General features: G+C 43.7%; 1 protein-coding gene across 5 annotated transcripts in view; it reads right to left on the bottom strand.

Moving 5' to 3' along the window:
* The window catches only part of AMPD3 (adenosine monophosphate deaminase 3), a 68,454-nt gene extending 51,954 nt beyond the window's left edge, over positions 1–16,500 (bottom strand). For 2 of the 5 annotated variants that reach the window (XM_030918326.1, XM_030918332.1), the window contains exon 1: positions 2,776–3,284. In XM_030918326.1, coding sequence (XP_030774186.1) covers positions 2,776–2,797 — 22 coding nt within the window. In that variant the 5' untranslated portion in view covers positions 2,798–3,284. Of the gene's footprint in view, positions 1–2,775; positions 3,285–3,366; positions 3,510–16,481 lie in introns of those variants that run through there. The other 3 variants (XM_030918330.1, XM_010384816.2, XM_030918328.1) reach the window with 3 other exon arrangements.
* Positions 16,501–18,528: the final 2,028 nt, after the last annotated feature.

Below are 18,528 nucleotides of genomic sequence, written 5' to 3'. Positions count from 1 at the left end.
CATCCTAGAACTGCTATCATAGGAAAAAAACACCTATTAATATCTTGTGGCATGGGCTTTGGGAAACACTCTCCACCTTGAGTCTTCATTTTCCAACTTAGAGAAAGCTACCTTCCTGGAGCCCAGTTTACAGGTATGAGACCCATTGCATCAGGTTCAGACAGAAACCAGCAGCAGCTCCACTAAGATGACACAGGTTGTAACAATGGCCAAGGGTCCTGCTGAAGCCAAAAGGAGGGAAGACTCTCCAGAACATGAGCAGTTTAGAAGAAAAATACAGTTCTGTCCCAGAAGAGCAAGCTCTTCTCAGGACCTCGCAATTCCACCTTGAGCCTAACTTGTTGCTGCTCCTCCAGCCAAGATGTCTCTGTGGACTGAAGACCACTGATCCCAAGCTGAAGCCTTATTTCCATTTCGAACAAACATCAAGACAATTTATGATAACCAGACACAGGGCCTGCTTCTCCTGCCCGAGAGACTAGATTGCATCCCCTTTTATCACTTAAGCACCCCTTACAAACTCTAAAAGACAGAAGAGGATGGAATCAAAATGTGCCTCATCAAGAAAGATAACGGCTGGGCATGGTGGCTCATGACTGTAATCCCAGCACTTTGGGAGGCCGAGGCAAGGGGATCACGAGGTCAAGAGATTGAGACCATCCTGGCCAACAAGGGGAAACCCCATCTCTACTAAAAACACAAAAATTAGCCCGGCGTGGCAGTGAGCGCCTATAATCCCAGCTACTTGGGAAGTTGAGGCAGGAGAATCGCTTGAACCCAGGCGGTGGGAGTTGCAGTGAGCTGAGATTGTGCCACTGCACTCCAGCCTGGGTGACAGAGTGAGACTCCATCTCAAACAAATAAACAAAAAAATAAACTCCAGCCAGACTCCCTGCATTTCAATCCTGTTCCACCACTTAGTTGCATGACCTTGGGCAAGTTAAATAACTTTTCTGTGGCTCAGTTTTATTCCCTATAAAGTGGGGATAATAACAAGCCAATCTCATAGGTTGCCATGACAATAAGCATACGTAAAGTGTTTAGACTGGTACCTGGCATACAGTATGTGTTTTATAAGCATTATCTGCCAACATCATTGTCATTATCATTATATCAGATACGAGAGCGTATAACTAGGAAAATGAACATGAAATTTTATCTAGACACTGAATCCTTTTATTCAACCTTATTTATTGAGCACCACCATGTGCCTGGCACTCTCCATTTCTATTACCTGGGTGCAGGAAGAAGGAAAACATATTTAAATGTGAAGCCAGATCAGCAGAAGGAACATCCTTCTTCCCTATGAATGGTACTTCTCAGTGACTGTACACAGCCAGGACTCCAGCACGAGCTCATCTTCCCATGCCCCAGTCAGTTCCTTACAAATCAAAAGCCCAAAGCAATTGTCTGCTGTCCTAGATATGCAACCAGCATACAGAAGAACTAAGAGATTATTGTACCTGGTGGAAGAATCATGGAGGCCAATGGGCAGCTTTAGGGGAGAAAGGGTATCTCCCTGTTAACCTGAAGGCTACATATTATCTGCCCATGACATTTTCAACACCTGAGACAGATTTTGAGGTCATTTGAACAGTGATCCAGTCAGTGTAGAGGCAAAAAAATAAAAAATAAAAGATAAAAAAAAAAAAGCCTTATCTCTCAAAGGGCTTCTTGACCTAGCTGAGAGCTAGGAGAACCTTAGAAGACTGAGGCTGAGCTAAGGATGGGGCTGAGAGGTCAAAGAGTCTCCCAGCCACCACCTATGCAAGAGTCATCATTCCTAGAGAGGGCAGTCCCATACCATCATCTTCAGAGCAAGCCAGGCCCCATGGAGCTGCAGCCAAGCCAGGTCAACTACCCGCAGACCTGCTGTCAACAGTCCCAGAGGTGCGAAGTGACAGAGGCTCCATCTGCCTGGCTCAATGGCTCCACTAACACTCGGCCTTAATGCTGCACAGCCAAGGAAAGAATTTCTCCTCTGCAGGTTCCGGCTGCAGGTAGCTTTTCCACGACGATGGCCAAATGTTGGTCACCACATCCAGAGGAAAGCCAGCAAGGGCTCAAGACCATGCTAAAATCCCTCCTTGTTCTGCCCCGCTCCTTTTTTGATGTGTCGACATCAAGCTTTCAGCCACATACAGTTTGGGGAAATGATACTCTAGTTAGCAAGCCTCTCCTACTCCAAGGCCTCTCAAAACTCTCCCCAACGACCTCTGCCAGCCTAGACCAGCCATTAGCAGCTCTGCTGGCAAAGCAGCTACCAGAAGATCAAGGGCAGAAAGCAGACTGCCAGAGCCCAAGGCTGTACACCTCCCTTGCTGGGAGATAGCCAAAGGTAAGGATGAAGGCCTCAAATGACCTCATCACCCTATCATCCAGTCTATCCCCCGCCTCCAGGTAGAAGTCCACCTCAGCTGTCCACATCCAGCCATCCCTCAAGCACCTAGAAACATGTCCAGGCGCTTAAGGGCAGGCAAGTCCCAGTCCCTTAATTTCTCTAAACCTTGCGATTCCATTCTAGGCCGCCAGGGAATCGGGATGCTGCCGGCTCACCTGAGGCTGCTGGGGTCGGGCCACCGCAGAGGCAGAGGCAGGGACAGGGACAGGAATAGGGGACAGGGCAAGGGACGAGACCGGGTCGGTGCCACCGCCTCTGCGAGCAGGGAAGGCGGAAGCCGCGGTTCAGACCCCAGGGCGCTGCCGATTCCCGCCTGGGCCGCAGGGTCCGCGGGGCTGGCCCAAGGTCAGCAGCGCAGCCTCGCGCGCACTCACCCGGTTCTGAGGACAGGGCCATGCTGCGGCCGAAGGGGACGGCCGCAGGGCTGGAGCAAAGGGGATGCGCTGGGCAGGGCGGAGCGGGGCTGCCGGGCACTGAGGCCAGCTGGGGCCGGGGCCGGACCAGGCCGCGCCCCACAGCAGGCGCGGGGGCCGGGCGTTCAGAGGGTGCAGCCCTGCGGATCACCGGCCGGGCGGGCCCCGCGAGAGCAGGGAAGGCCGCCTCCGCAGGGAGGAAGCCAGCCAGCCGCGTGTAGCCCCCGTCAGTGCCCTACCTGGGCGCGGAGCGGAGCAGAGAGAGCCGAGGGGCTACCTGAAGCGCCCGGGCCGCGCGGCCAACGGGAAACTTGAGAGCAGCAGGAGCGCGGCGGCCTCCAGGGCCCTTGGCCGGAAGCACCCGCCGTCTCCTGGGCTCCGCCGGCCCGCGCCGCAGCCCGGGGCAGACGCCAGCCGGCTCCCAGACCTCAACTGCGCTGGGCTCCCACACAGCTCCCCGTGCCGCCCGGGCTTGCCCGACGTCCTCCCCTCCCCACACAACTTTTCCCGGGGCGAGACTCTGGGGGTCTTGGCCCCACACAGGTGACTTACTCCCTGTAGCTGCAGAAACCCGCAAGCATCGGTTTCTTCCAGGCGTTCTTCTGGTCACTTAGATACACACACACACACACACACACACACACGCATGCACACACATGCACATGCTCCCTCTCCAACCCTCCGCGCTCTGCCTTCACCCGCCCTTCAAAGTCTGAATGACCCCCTAGTTGCCAAAGCCACTGGGTGCCGTGCAGCCTCCCTCGCTCACCTCTTCCTGGCATCTGAGCCTGCTGACCACGTCTTCCTTCCTGAAACTCTTGGAGTGCAGTTTCCAAAGTTGGCACTCGCGGCCCCCACCTCCGAATTTTTCACATACCTGGGTACCTACAGCTTCTCCACCTCCGCGGCCTGGCTTTTCTTTGTGGTCCCACCCCAGGGTCCCACTGTGCCAGCCCCCTCTCCCACTCCGAGGCCCACTCTGGGCATCTCAGCCACTCCCATGGTTTTAACAACCTCCTGCCTGATGATGACTCTTGAACTTCATCTCTAGTCCAGAATGCCCCCGAGCTGCTGAAGATGTTGAATCTAACTGTCTAGGGAACATCTCTAGAGCTTCCTAGCCCCAAGGAAGCTGTCCAGACCCAAACTCCTAATTGCTTCCCAGGAAAACGCCAGAGCCTGCTTCTGTGTTTCCAGTCTTAGTCCAATCGACTTCTGTGTTTCCAGTCGGCACCACCATGGGGCCACAGTTGGGAGCCATTCTTGACTCAGTCTCCCTTTCCTCTCTCAGGAAGTAAGTCACCAAGCTCGGAGAGGAAACTTCATTAGTGAGCCCCCACTGTGGGTCCTCACTGTGTCAACCACTTTCACAGAGTTGTCTCATGTAAGCACCAAATTTTATTCTTTCTACCCCATAGTCTGATTAGTCTGGTATTCACAATTCATGTATTCATAAACGTTTTGCGCATAAGACTGCATTAATGAGTTACATATTATAAAGAACTTTAAAAAAATTAAAGGATGTGGCAAAGATGAAACAATTTTAAATTACTTCATTTGTATGAATGGTACAATATACCTTTTTCCTTTCACTTTGAAGTTATTAGCAATAATCTGTTTAGTGAGAGTAACATGATTAAAAATGATTTAAATAAATCTTAGTTTAATACTTTATGAGACCAGAAAGTGTACTTGTAAGTTCAGTTAATGGTAGTACTTGGTCCTAATGGTTATTCTTTTTTTTTTTTTTTTTTTTTTTTTTTTTTTTTTTTTTTTTTTTTTGAGACAGTCTTGCTCTGTTGCCCGGGCTGGAGTGCAGTGGCCGGATCTCAGCTCACTGCAAGCTCCGCCTCCCGGGTTTACGCCATTCTCCTGCCTCAGCCTCCCGAGTAGCTGGGACTACAGGTGCCCGCCACCTCGCCCGGCTAGTTTTTTGTATTTTTTTTAGTAGAGACGGGGTTTCACCGGGTTAGCCAGGACGGTCTCGATCTCCTGACCTCGTGATCCGCCCGTCTCGGCCTCCCAAAGTGCTGGGATTACAGGCATGAGCCAACGCGCCCGGCCTATTCTTTAAATTAAAAAAAAAAAAAGGTATCTCACAAAGATTAAATAAGATTAAATAGGCCTGAATAGGAGAACTGTATCTTTGCACTTATTAAATCAAAAGTCTTACTGTTTAAATTTGATCTATCAATTTTGCAAATGTGAAAACTCTTCTTTGTCCATGAAAACAACATTCTCAATGTGTTTTCCTCAGCTGTTATTGCAAATCGTTTTAACAAATGGGACTTTTAAAACACTTGAAATTCTGCATTTGGAATATTGTAAAATGGATTTAGAAGTATACTACATTTTGCAGATTGTGACTGTGAGAGTATAGGTGACACTGGGGCACGTTTCATTTTGGCATTAAAATCACATGATAACAGAAACAGTTCCAAATGTCAATTTTCAAAGTGCCTTCCCTGTAACACAATTCTTCTAAAGCACATTTGTTATGTCAGTTCATTGCTGAAATATCACGTTTACCCAAAAGGGCACTGTGTGTATGTGTGTGTATATATGTGTGTGTGTGTTTCTTTCTGCTATATATCACACTTGTGACAATCGCAGGCCAGCACATCGGAGGTCAGCAAATTTGGAGCACTTGTTCTTTGTTAAAGAAACTCATCTTTAAGTTCACAACATTCAAGTTGTTTGCCTTGAGATAATCAGTAAACCTTTGAATCATAAGAAAGATTTTTAGTCTCATTCCACATCTCAATACAAGGTGCTATAAAGATTCTGCTATATTTTAACTTTTAATTAACCATATTATTGACATCCTATAGTATTTTGTGCTCTTCTTGCTTCAACTTCTTGTTGTACTTTGTAAATGAATAATGTAATTGCTGGATTTCACATGTAGTCCCCATGGACCAGAACACGAACCACCCCCCAGTTTTGGAGGAGAGATTGGTGGTGCTTTTTTTTTGGATGAGGGTGACAGCGGCAGTGAGAGGTGGAGGGGGTGAGGGGTAGGGGAGGTGGTTGTACTGGCAGAAGACTAGTTCATGTTGAACTGAGGCAATGGAAGGGTTACATTAAATCAGTAGTCTTCAAAGCAGAATGTGTAGAATGATCCACTGAAATGTAAAAGAAAAATTAAAACTTTTATTTCTACTTATTTTTAGTCTAAAAATAGAAAAAAAACAATTAACATTCACCAATGTTAACTACATGGAACTCTTACTCAACTCATGCATCAGGTGACCATGCCATGTGTCATATCAGAGGCATAGTCAGGGACGAGAGGAGATTGTGCAACATGGGGGACAGAGAATGGTACCATGACACCCTTGCCTTCAAAGTGTATTACTAGGCCTTATGAACTATTTGTATCCTGGGCAGTAGATAGACAGATTATGTTATCTGGTTTTCACTAAACTCTTCTCACAAAAGAGACAAGTGGTAGTACAAAACATTTACATGTCTTGCTGAGTTTATAGCATTTATATGTCTTGCTGGTCATACAAAACATGAACCACCCCTCACTTTGTATTCCAGAGAGGGCAGCCACTCCCTCAGTGGTTTACTTTTACCCATAAAACCATGGCATGTTTTACTAAGTTGTTCACTATTGTGAACATATCTATCTTTCCTTTAGTAGGTCACAAAAAATATTTCTTTATGCATGTCATTATCAAAAAGCATAGCAAAGACTCAAGGTGAAACATGTTAGCAACTTGCATCCAATCATATAGCCAACCTCCACAACACACCATGTGTTCTAAAACCTATTCTTCAAATTTAAAGTCTGTGTGTCTTCCAACAGAATACATTTTTATGTATTGCCATCTTCTCTCTGTATTAACTCAGTCACTTTAACCATAGCAAATGCAACAGCTGTTTTTTCCAGTGATATTGACTGATATTTTGTCTTTTACTATTAAGTAAGGAGCCTCAAAAGAGATTTCTGAGCATTTTTATGCACTCAGTAATAGTTCACAAGAGCATGCAACTAAGTATCCAGGCGCAGTGAAGTGTGACTGCACTCCCAGCTATTTGGGAGGCTGAGGCAGAACCTAGGAGTTCAAGTCCAGCCTGGGCAAATGACATATTTAAAATAATTTTTTTTGAGACAGAGTCTCGCTCTGTCACCCAGGCTGGAGTGCAGTGGCGTGATCTCAGCTCACTGCAATCTCCGCTTCCTGGGTTCGAGTGATTCTCCTGCCTCAGCCTCCCAAGTAGCTGAGATTACAGGCATGTGCCACTATGCCCGGCTAATTTTTTTGTATTTTTAGTAGGGACAGAGTTTCACCATGTTGGCCAGGCTGGTCTCCAACTCCTGACCTCACGTGATCTGCCCACCTCGGCCTCCCAAAGTGCTGGGATTATAGGCATGAGCCACCACACCTTGCCAAAAAATAATTTTTAAAAAGTACACAACTAAGTATTGCATGACTTGGAATATCCCTGAAAAAAAATTGTAGAGGTTTGTCTTCTTGCCCTGCGTTTAGAGCATTTACATGTCTTGCTGATCATGATGTCATGTTTATATTATTATTATTAGCTAATACCTCAAGGGCCAATATATGGTGGTGTAAATCCATATTTCAAGTAGTCTTTTTTATAAAGGTGAACTTCTTAGTTGTCAGAGCTGACTACTACTGAGCTGACTAATCATCACAATGGATATCACATTAGTAGTACGAAATTGTCAGCTTTGCCATTTTCTGAGTTTGCTTTTGCTTGCATTATTCATATTATTTTCAGTCTATGGGTTCCTTTGAGGAATGTCTTCAAACCACTTGTTTCTTTTGTGAGAAGAGTTTAGTGAAAACCAGATAATATGTCTATCCACTGCCCAGGACACAAATAGTTCTTAAGAACTAGCAATACATTTTGAGGGCAGCTGGGCCGGGGAGGGTGCCATGGTCCCCTTCTCCATCCCCCATGTTGTAGAACCTCCTCTCTTCCCTGACTTGCCTCTGATATGATGCATGACATGGACACCCGATGCATGAGTTGAGTGAGGGTAAAATATATAGTAGTAAACATTGGTGAAGGTTAATTTTTTATTTTTAGACTAAAAAATGAGTAAAAATAAAAGTTTTAATTTTTCTTTTAAATTTTAATGGATCATTTTACACCTCCTGTGAAGACCACTGATTTACTGTAACCCTTCCATTGCCTCAGTTCAACATGAATACGACCTAACCAGTCTGCCAATGCAACCACCTCCCCGACCCCTCACCCCCTCCAGCTCTCACTCCCACTGTCATCCTCATCCCACCCCAAGGAGTACCACCAGTCTCTCCTCCAGCTTCACACCAGGAACAGACATTCTGTGCCATCGGCTCCTCTCCTCCAATTGGCTTGATGCTCCACTTATTCAGACCTTTGAACACCTAGGAAAGCACTTGGACCAGAGCTTCAGGTTACCTCCAACAATACTCTGACTTCTAATACACTGGGGGATGCATTTTTGGAAGCCAGTATCCGTTTGGGGTCTCTGTTCCCATGCCCTGACTTATGCTCCCTTCTGAATAATGGTTGCACAATGCACACATATATACAAGATGGGCATGGCAGCCTCCGAAAACCCAGTTTCTCTATCACCTTTACAGTGTTCTCTGCTACAGAGGTCCAAATCTCCCCTCAAGAGGCAACAAGAGAAGGACTCTGCTTCTGAGAGTGCTTTAGCAAAACCTCATCAGATATAGCCAGTTTTCAAACCAAAGTGCCCTGGGGCCTTCTGCTAATTGAGTGGACAGAAATCATGGCATATGGCCTGACACTAGGATAGAAATAGGTCACCACTATCTTGTTTCCATGTTTGTGTATCTTTCAAAGTCTCCAAAATGCCACCAGCAGCCTCAACATTACATTATTCTGGTGAGACTCTGCAGCTGAACATCCATAGGTGAGAGTCACAGCTTCAAACAGAAATTCCCAAATTCTCTGCCCTCAATCTGCTTCAACTCTTTTGCCTTATCATCTGAAATTCAGACTTCAAATTCTAGCCTGACCATAGCTGTCTAAAATTTTTGGAAGCAGGGAGAGGGAGGTGAGTAGAGTGGAACTCAGGTGAGGCTATGACGTCTGTCTCCCAGAGATGCAGTCTTCCCCATTGCCGCCCACCTGCCCACCACACACACTTTCCCCTTAGGCCATACTCTTTCCCAAGAGTGTTCCCTGACTGTAGCTTCTAGTTTTCCTAGTCTCAAGCTACCTTCCTCCCGGTGCCCTGTTCAGAACTGCTCACCCAACAATTCAATGGGCAATAGGGTCAAAAGCTGAATCTGAAGTGAGGGTCTGTAGACTTCCTGTCCCACGGTGTTTTCTTCCCAGTTGAATGTCAGACTCCAAGGGCTGGCCACCATCAGCCTTCCACAGTACCATCAACACTCAATACATCCACAACTCTGTGCATTCTACCACGGACATCTGGAGGAAGGGGTGGCTTAAATTATACCAGAGAAAAGCATGGGGATTTTTCACGTTCCTGAATTCCTGTTATTTAAAAAGGAGCCTAACTATGACCTCACTGGGGCTATTACATCTCTGGGTCAGGAAAGAGGACTCTACTTAAGAATTTAATTTGGTAGAAGCCTAAACCTCAGCATTACACAATGTGCCGATGTAACACACCTGCACATGTACCCCCTGAATCTAAAATAAACTAAAATAACACAAATTTTTAAAAAATGTTTAAACATTTTTTAAAGAATTTAATTTGAGAAATCAAAAAATTGTGATGATTGTATGACATTTTGAATGCAATTAATGCTGCTGAATTGAAAATGGTTAAAATGGTAACTTTTATATTTATATATATTTTGACTACAATAAAAAATTATCAAAAGAACAACAAAATTAAAAATTGAATTTTTTTTAGAAACAACATTATTTCAGAACTCTACTATTTCTTTGGAACATTAAGTATGAACAGGGCAAGGCATGTGGGTCTCTATCCACCATCCAGTATTCCCAAGCCTTCAGGCAAAGCGGTTTAGCTGTGTTCTAGGGGAACACAGAAGAAAGAGTCATGTTCCACACTCGCAAGGCTCAGAAGAGGAAAGGAGGGCAGCAGCCAGAGAAAGAATATAAACACCAAACAAGGACTGAGGCTCCATAGTCAGAATGAGGACTCCAACACAGAAGCTCCAGCCAGGTCCTCAGAAATCTTAAGAAGAACACAAGCCCCAAACAGCTCAGGGTGAGCAATCGCTTCCATAGCTCACAATTCATCCAAAGGATGAATCTTTAAGAAAGAGGAATAAATCAGCTAGAAATCATCAATATCTATCACCTGTCAACTGCTCCCAAAAGGTAAGCCCCCGTCACTGGCCCATCTGCACATTTCATGCCTCGATCACATTCCAGACAATCCCCACTGAAGACAGATCACTACCAGTCACCTATGGCAAAGTTCAGATCCCTATCTAAATGAACATGGTGAAAGCTTATGATGCACCAGGAATTTAGTATTCACAAATATATTCACGGGAATTAAGTTCAGCTGATAGTCACAGAGACCCACAATAAACAAGAGGAAAGTTTCTTTCTCATTTCCTTTCCCTTAATAGTCCATAGTTGGACATTACAGGCTGTTCCACAAAATCCCCACACTTCTTCCAGCCATCACTCTACCATCCCTCGAGTGTGACCCTCATGCTTTGTGATGGGGGGCCGGGGGGTGGGGAATTAGCTCTTCCTTTGTTATGAAGAGGCGGAGGCTAGAGCTTCAGCCATTACACCCATGTTTCATGGAACAGAAAGGAGGAAGTGATGAAGAATAACAGGCAGAGGGCACAGGCCAGAGGCCTTTTAATTAAGCCATCATATCACACCTCCCACTGGCCTTACTAAGCTGCTCTCTAACATCACTGACCAGTGACATCAGTATTTTTTGTGTCTCACATATAATTTCACCAGGGCATAGTCTTCCTTTCCAAATATAACCGCCATTGGTTTTTGTGGTTAACTTGAGTATACCAGGCCTAGAAGCTTGCATCAAAGAGAGCAGATAAAAATATCAACACAGCACAGTGTAGATATCCTCATAACCTCAGAATCTCCAGCTTGGTCTTGGTGCACCACGATATTTGCATAGTTGTAGCAGCCACTGAAAGGTCCAAAGACCTATGAGTTCAGCAAACACCTTTTGGCAGTTTCAGGGAGATCAAAGAGAAGTACGCCTCTCCTGCTGTAAAGGTAAGATTTTATCTGATTAAAATTTCACCCCCCTTCCTCATGAATTCCTGACATCAGCAGGACTCACTCCTGGTAATGTGTCAGAAAAAGGTCTTTACCCAGAGAAATGGAGGCAACATAGGCCTGAGGTTACCAGGATTATATTAATATATTATGTGTCACCTTCTCTAATTTGGGAGGCTAGTCTCAACTTGACATGCTTTAAAAGTCCTTCATGCAGTCATTTATGAAAGATCTATTGGGCATCTAGGTGTCAGCCACTGGGTCCTAGAGCAACAATGGTGAGCAGAGCACCATTCTTGTCTTCATGGAGGTCATCAGCTAATGGGTCACATGGGACATTAATCAAATGACTTCCAACTATGATAGAACTGTGAAGAAAAAATACAAGAACCGTACCAGAGCATAACAAGAAAACTCCAACTTCTTCAGGATATGAGGAAGGAGACATTGGGAATGGCATGTACAAAGGCCCTGGGAGAATTGAGGGGAGTAATACCTGAGTCATTTATTCCCCTACTTTACTTCTATCACATGCTTGTGATTGGACATTCTGTTAAGTTTACACATTAAAGCTTGGTTTTCAATGTGTATAAATTCCTTACTTTACCAAAGGGAAGTACCAGATGGCCTGGGTAAATAAAACCAGATTCAGTGCTCCAGGGTGGTGCTGTTTTTCTGTTAACTTTTCCAAATCCTGTCACTTTTCCAGCATTTATTAAATATATAACAAACCTATTTTAAGATTCCTCAGGCCAAAGCCCTTGTGTTTTCTCAACATTTCCAGCTGTGTGTCTAATGCATTCCTTCCACGTGAGTATATTCTGAACATCAGAGGGGAAGAAAGTCCATCTCCCCACAGCTACTCTGTAAGCACCTTGCTTCCTTCCATCAAAGTTGCAGAGGTGCCCACTCATGCCACTCCCTGTGCAGACACTCTAGTGCCAGGTCCCACTCATTCCACCCTACCCCTTCTTCAGGGGACACTTCAACTTTAATTCCTCTCTTCCAGGGTCTGGCCTTCTGTTCAGCTCCTCTCCATAGAGCAAGAGTGATGATCATGGCCCTGGGCTGAGGTCTGACTGTAGCTTTCCTGTCCCGTAATGCCACCACCCCATTCCTGCCTCAAATCAGATCTCTTTAATATCTACTCATCCTGATGAGTTAGGCTGCCATGTATTACCAAATTTCTACCAGGGATCTCTGAATTATGTCAATGAAGTCACAATCTATATCCTTAGTTTTATGTGATATAAGGGGTCCACCATTTAAACTCCAGTCCCCGTCTTTTATCTCCAGAGCTGGTTACTGAGAGCCAGAGTTCCAGAGGGTCCCTCTGGAGCCATCAACAGAATGGCTTCTGCATCAGTAGAGTCCCAGCAGCAGGCAGATGGTGCATTCATATTAAGCTAATTGATTTAACAGGTCATTTCATAGAAGGACTATTTTCAAAGGTGTGGCAAGTGTGTAGGGAAACAATGAGAGTTTCTGGGCCTAAAGGGCCAAGGTGAGAGAGCAGCTATAGTGATTATGCAGCAAGCTTCCAATGAAGCCAGATTCCAAGTTATTTATTTGCATCGTGTTCCCTGGGTAACTCCTGTGGTCCTGATAGGCCTTTTTAATCACTACCCTATCCTGTATCTTCAGATCCCTTGCAAGATCTCACAAGGCCCCTCTCCAAGTTTTACTCTTCAGCACAAGATCTTCCTGCCTCTGACCTGACCTCAAGGCCTCCTGTGAACCTGATGGCTACAAGGACCTGGCCAAGCCCACCTGTCCCTCTAGCTTTTCTTTCCTCCTCAGTGAGGATCTGTAAACAGTGCTAAGGGTCACCACCTTTGCCCCCTGACCTTCCTTGCCTTTTTTGTAGCTGGTGACTTGCACTCAGTCAGGCCGTATGGCTTATGGCCTTAAGGTTCAGCAGTTGTGTCCCAGGATTTTCACCATGAAGGGGAGAGATCCCTCCCACTATCACCTCCCTGTCCCCTGTGAATCACTATTACTGAGAACACAAAACACGGTGACCCTGTACTCTCACAGCAATTTCAGTGAACTGCCCTGTTTTTATTCATTTTCTACTACGGCCCCTCCCTCTGAGGCTGGGCCAGAGTGAACAACATTCGCAAGCTAGACTCTTTACCAAGAGGTTTCCAGATCCTTCTGCAAACAGATTTCCGCCACCACAATTGCTCAGGACCATCCAAACGCACGTGAATCCGACAGCCCTGGTGCTCAGAACACTAGGCTGTCCCACTAAGACCATGCCTCTGGTATAGTCTTGCAAGGGACAGCTCTGTCCAAGCAGTCTCTCCACAGACATATTTAGAAATATTCTTTCTGTCTAGCTGTCAGCAGCTGAAATCATGCAGCCCAATTTGTTAAGTGTTTTCTGCCCGGGGGTAGGATTTTGGGGAGTTGCATGTTCTTCTCATATCCTTTAGGACTGAAAATTGTATTTTTAAATAGGAAAAAATGTGAATATAAAACAGATGTTTCCCAATATTAGCCAGTAATATGGTAAATGCTTATGATAGAACATTAAGTTAGAAAAGCAGGCCACAAGAACATGATTTCAACTATGTAAAAAATAAAGCAAATGAAATAAAATCATTAAAAACCTGAGCATAGAAGTAAGTAGCAGTACAATAAAGAAAAACACCACTCTAGATTCTGGGGGAAAACCCTCTCGGCTCAGGAGGGCCTGCCCTGTTTCTCCAACAGTCTTCCCACTGCTCCATTTCTGCCTCACAGACATCTGAGTATGCATTGGTCAGCAGAAAAGAGACCTTGAGTAAGAATCTGATTTGATCCAAGGTAAAGAAAAGCTATAACAGCAAAGATGGAGAGCTTCAGGTTGCTTTGGAATAGGACAGATGGGAAGAAGCGAGAATATGGAATGTGAGGAAAGAATTTAAATAGAGAAGGGGACCTTAAAACTTGACAATAGATCAGGGCCAAACCTGAAAGACAGGCAATGAAAAATTCCCTGGGAGAAGGAGGGGAATGTATATTAAATTAAAATTGTTTTGTCTCGTATGCAATGCTGTAATACCCCTCTGTTAACCCCACATCTTCAGGAAAAACACTTACAACAGCAATCTCCTAATATTGATGTTTGGGGAATCAATGGGCAGTCTTGGCAAACTGCAATACGGACAGATAAAAGAGCTGATGTAAAACAAGCCCTCTTGGCCTATCCTATCCTAGCAAGCCTCTTAAGAAAGAAACAAAGCAGTTCAACACATCAAAGTTATGTTTCTTGCACATATTACAAGCCAGTGCATGTGAGGCAACTCTCCTGCACGGCTCTCCTCCAGACAGTGACTCAGAGATTCATGCAGATTCATTCTGCATTTCCATCATATCCAGGAGTCTTTCACTACTGGATATGAGTGGAAAAGAGAAGTAATGTGGTCAGTAACACTACTAAAGCAGTGTCTAGAAGGAAATATATACCACTAAGTCCATATATTAAAAAATAAGAAAGGTTAAAAACCAATGATCAGGCCGGGCGTGGTGGCTCACACCTGTAATCCCAGCACTTTGGGAGGCCGAGGCCGGCAGATCATCTGCAGTAGGGAGTTTGAGACCAGCCTGGCCAAAATGTTGAAATCCCATCTCTACCAAAACTACAAAAAGTAGCCGGGCATGGTAGTGGGTGCCTGTAATCACAGGTACTCGAGAGGCTGAGGCAGGAGAACTGCTTGAACCCAGGAAGTGGAGGCTGCAGTGAGCCGAGATCGTGCCACTGCACTCCAGCCTGGGCAACAGAGCAAAACTCCATCTCAAAACAAACAACCAAGCAAACAAACAAAAAACAACCAATCATCTAAGTTCTCAACTCAAAAAGCTAGAAAAGTTGCCAGGCATGGTGGCTCACACTTGCAATCCCAGCACTTTGGGAAGCCAAAGCTGGAGGATTGCTTAAGCCCAGGAGTTTGAGACAAGTCTGGGCAACATAATGAGACCCTGTCTCTATGTAAGAAAAATCTTTCCTAAATATATATTTTAAAATAATAGGAAAAGTGCTTAAAAAAAAAAATTAACCCCCTCAAAAAGTAGAAGAGAGGAATACAGAGCAGGATCAATGAAATAGAAAACAGACATTTAATAGAGAAAATCAACAAAGTCAAAAGTTTATTCTTTGAATAGATTAGTACACTTCATAAACTCCTAGCAAGACCATTCAAGAAAACAGAGAGCAAGAGAAAGAAAAAAACATAAATACAAAAACCAGACTTGAAAAAGAAAGTATCACTACCAGCCTTACAGACGTTAAAAAGATAATGAGAGGATGTTAGAAAAAACTTTATGCCAATAGATCTAGGCATTCTATATACCAATATTTATGCCAGTAAATTAGAAAATCTAAGTGAAACATATGTTTCTTAAAATACAATTTGCCAAAATTGCCACAAGAAGAAATTTTAAAATACCAATAGCCGTATATCTACCAAAGAAATCAAATCTGAAATTAACACTGTTTCCAAAAAATAAACTATATGCCCAGATGGCTTCACAAAAATTTAGGGGATAATTAATACTGGCATGCAGAGGTGTGTCCAGAAAATAGAAAAAGGGAAACATTCAAACTCATTTTATAAGGCCCACAAAACACTGATACCAAAAGCTCAGAAAGATATTACAAGAAAGGAAAATTACTGGACAACATCTTAGGCTGGGAAATTTAGAGAAGCACATGGTGAGTCAACTTGGTGAGCAACAACAGTCTCCACTGCGGTTCACTCTTCTGGCCATGAAATATCCCTTTGTTCCCTTCTTCCTGAAGGTAGAGCATCTTCCACCACTCCTCACGGAAGACAATCCAAAGTCCAATCTATTATAGCATTGCATTTCTTAGTCCTCTCTATCAGGAAAAGACATGGCTTCTCTTACATCTGTGAACTGAAAAGGAAAGATGTCTGCCTCATATCCATGTGACATGGTTTGGCTGTGTCTCCACCCAAATCTCACCTTGAATTATAGCTCCCATAATTCCCACATGTCATGGGAGGGGCTTGGTGAGAGCTAATTGAATCATGGGGTTGGGTCTTTTCTCAGGCTGTTCTCATAATAGTGAATACATCTCACAAGATCTGATGGTTTTATAAAGAGGAATTCCCCTGCACAAGCTCTCTTGCCTGCTGACATGTAAGATGTCCCTTTGCTCTTCCTCTGTCTTCCACCATGATTGTAAGGCCTCCCCAGCCATGTGGAACTGTGAGTCCATTAAGCCTCTTTTCTTATAAATTACCCAGTCTCTGGTATGTCTTTATTAGCAGCATGAGAACAGACTAACACACCATGCCAGCATACAAATATGCGATAATAGAACAAGAATAGGATAACTACAATAACAGGAACAGGATAACTCCCATTCAGAAAGGGGAAGACTGTGAGACCCACAGTAGTCACTGCCTGTGACAGTGCTGAAATACCAACGGGCAGATGTTATAAAGACTGCTTACCCTAGAGCAGGAACTCGCTCCTCCACTATTCTTTGTGATCCTTGGCACCACACTCTAAGGGGCTTCCTCCTGGACCCTGATTCTGCTTGACCACATGTAAAGAGGGAGTTAGGGAGAATACTCTCTTTAGGGGATGTGCAACTTCCTACCAGAGGTTGCTTTAAGGCTTAGCTAACGGACTGGTGCTTTTTATACAGCCTTGTGGTTTCTTTGACAATACTGTTTCCTCAAAAATTTGGTAAGTATCTGATCTATTTGCCAATATCCACATTCAAGGTTGCTTTTGTAAGATACAGTTTTCCAACTTGCTTTATCTTTCACCTTCTTGTCCCCCTGCTCACTCTCTCTTTCAATGTGATAGAGTCTAGAAGCTAGCCTAGAACAAAGGAATGCACCTTTAATCAGATATTTTCTTTTTTATTTTTCCTTTTCTTTCTGAGACAGGATCTCGCTCTGTCATCCAGGGTGGAGTGCAGTGGCATGATCATGGCTCACTGCAACTTCAACTTCCCGGGCTCAAACAATCCTCCCACCTACACCTCCCAAGTAGCTGAGACTACAGGTGTGCACCACCTTGCCCAGCTAGTTTTTTAATTTTTTTGTAGAGACGGGGTTTCACTATATTGCCCAGGCTGGTCTTGAACTCCTGGACTCAAACAATCCTCCCACTTCAGCCTCCCAAAGTTCTGGGATTATAGGCATGAGCTGGGATTTTAATCAACTGAGGCATTTTCTTGGGCCTTATTATGCAAAGCCTTTTAAATTTCCATCTCTTACTATCCGGAAACTAGAAACAGTTAACTTTTTCAATTCTACAGGCCTCAATATTCTGGATTTTCTCTATTTTAGTTAATTTCTACTGGCAAAACAGGCAACTCTTTTTTTAATTTTTAAAAATTTACACATAATTCACATACCATGATATTCACTGTTTTTGAAGTGTACAACTCAGTGGTATTTACTATATTCACAAAGTTGTGCAACCATCACCACTATCTAATTTCAGAATATTATCACCAGCCCCAAAAGAAACCTTGGAACCATTAACAGTCACTCTCTGTTTACCACTTCTCCTGTCTCCTAGAAACCATTAATCTACTATCTGTAGATCTGGATATGGATTTGCACATCCTAGACATTTCAGATAAATGAGATAATATAATACACAGCCTTTTGTGTCCAATTTCTTTCAGTTAATGTTTTCAAGGTTCAGCCATGTTATAATGAGGATTAGTACTTTATTTCTTTATATGAATGAATCATATTCCATTGTATAGATATATTATTTTTTTATCTGTTCATCTGTGGATGGACACGTGGATTGTTTCTACTTTTGAGCTATTATAAATAATTGTGCCATGAAAAATTATATACAGATTTTTATGGGGATGTGTGTGTTTTATTGCTCTTCGTTAGATACCTAAGAGTGGAATTGATGGGTCATATAGAAATTCTGTGTTTAACATTTTGAGGAACTTTCAAACTGTTTTCCAAACTGACAACACCATATGACTTCCCACCAGCAGTGTATAAGGGTTCCAGTTTCTCCACATCCTCACCAGCGCTTGTCATTGTCTCTATTTAATTACAGTCATGCTAGTGAGCAGGAAGTGGTATCTCATTTTAGGTTTAATTTGCATTTCGCTAATGACTAATGATTTTGAGCATCTTTTCATGTGGTTCTTGTCTATTTGTATATCTTATTTGGAAAAAACATCTGCCAAATCCTTTGTGCCTTTAAAAATTAGGTTATTTCTTTTTATTATTGAGTTATATAGTTCTTTATATGTTCTGGATACTAGATGTTTATCAGATATACATGACTTGCAAATATTTTCTCATGTTCTGAGTTGTCTTTTCACTTTCTTTATAGTGTTCTTTGAAACACTATGGTGTTTCAAATGGTGTCCTTTAATTTTGATGAAGTCTATTTTTTCTTTTGTTGCTTGTGCTTTTGGTATCACATGTAAGAAATCATTGCATAATCCAAGGCCATTTCTTCTAAGAGTATTATAGTTTTAGCTCTTAAGTTTAAATCTGTGGTAAA

Source organism: Rhinopithecus roxellana, chromosome 15 (assembly GCF_007565055.1).
Source record: "Rhinopithecus roxellana isolate Shanxi Qingling chromosome 15, ASM756505v1, whole genome shotgun sequence".
NCBI classification, from domain to species: domain Eukaryota; kingdom Metazoa; phylum Chordata; class Mammalia; order Primates; family Cercopithecidae; genus Rhinopithecus; species Rhinopithecus roxellana.
The sequence above is the reverse complement of the archived record's forward strand: the minus strand, read 5'-3'. Positions and strand labels throughout refer to the sequence as shown.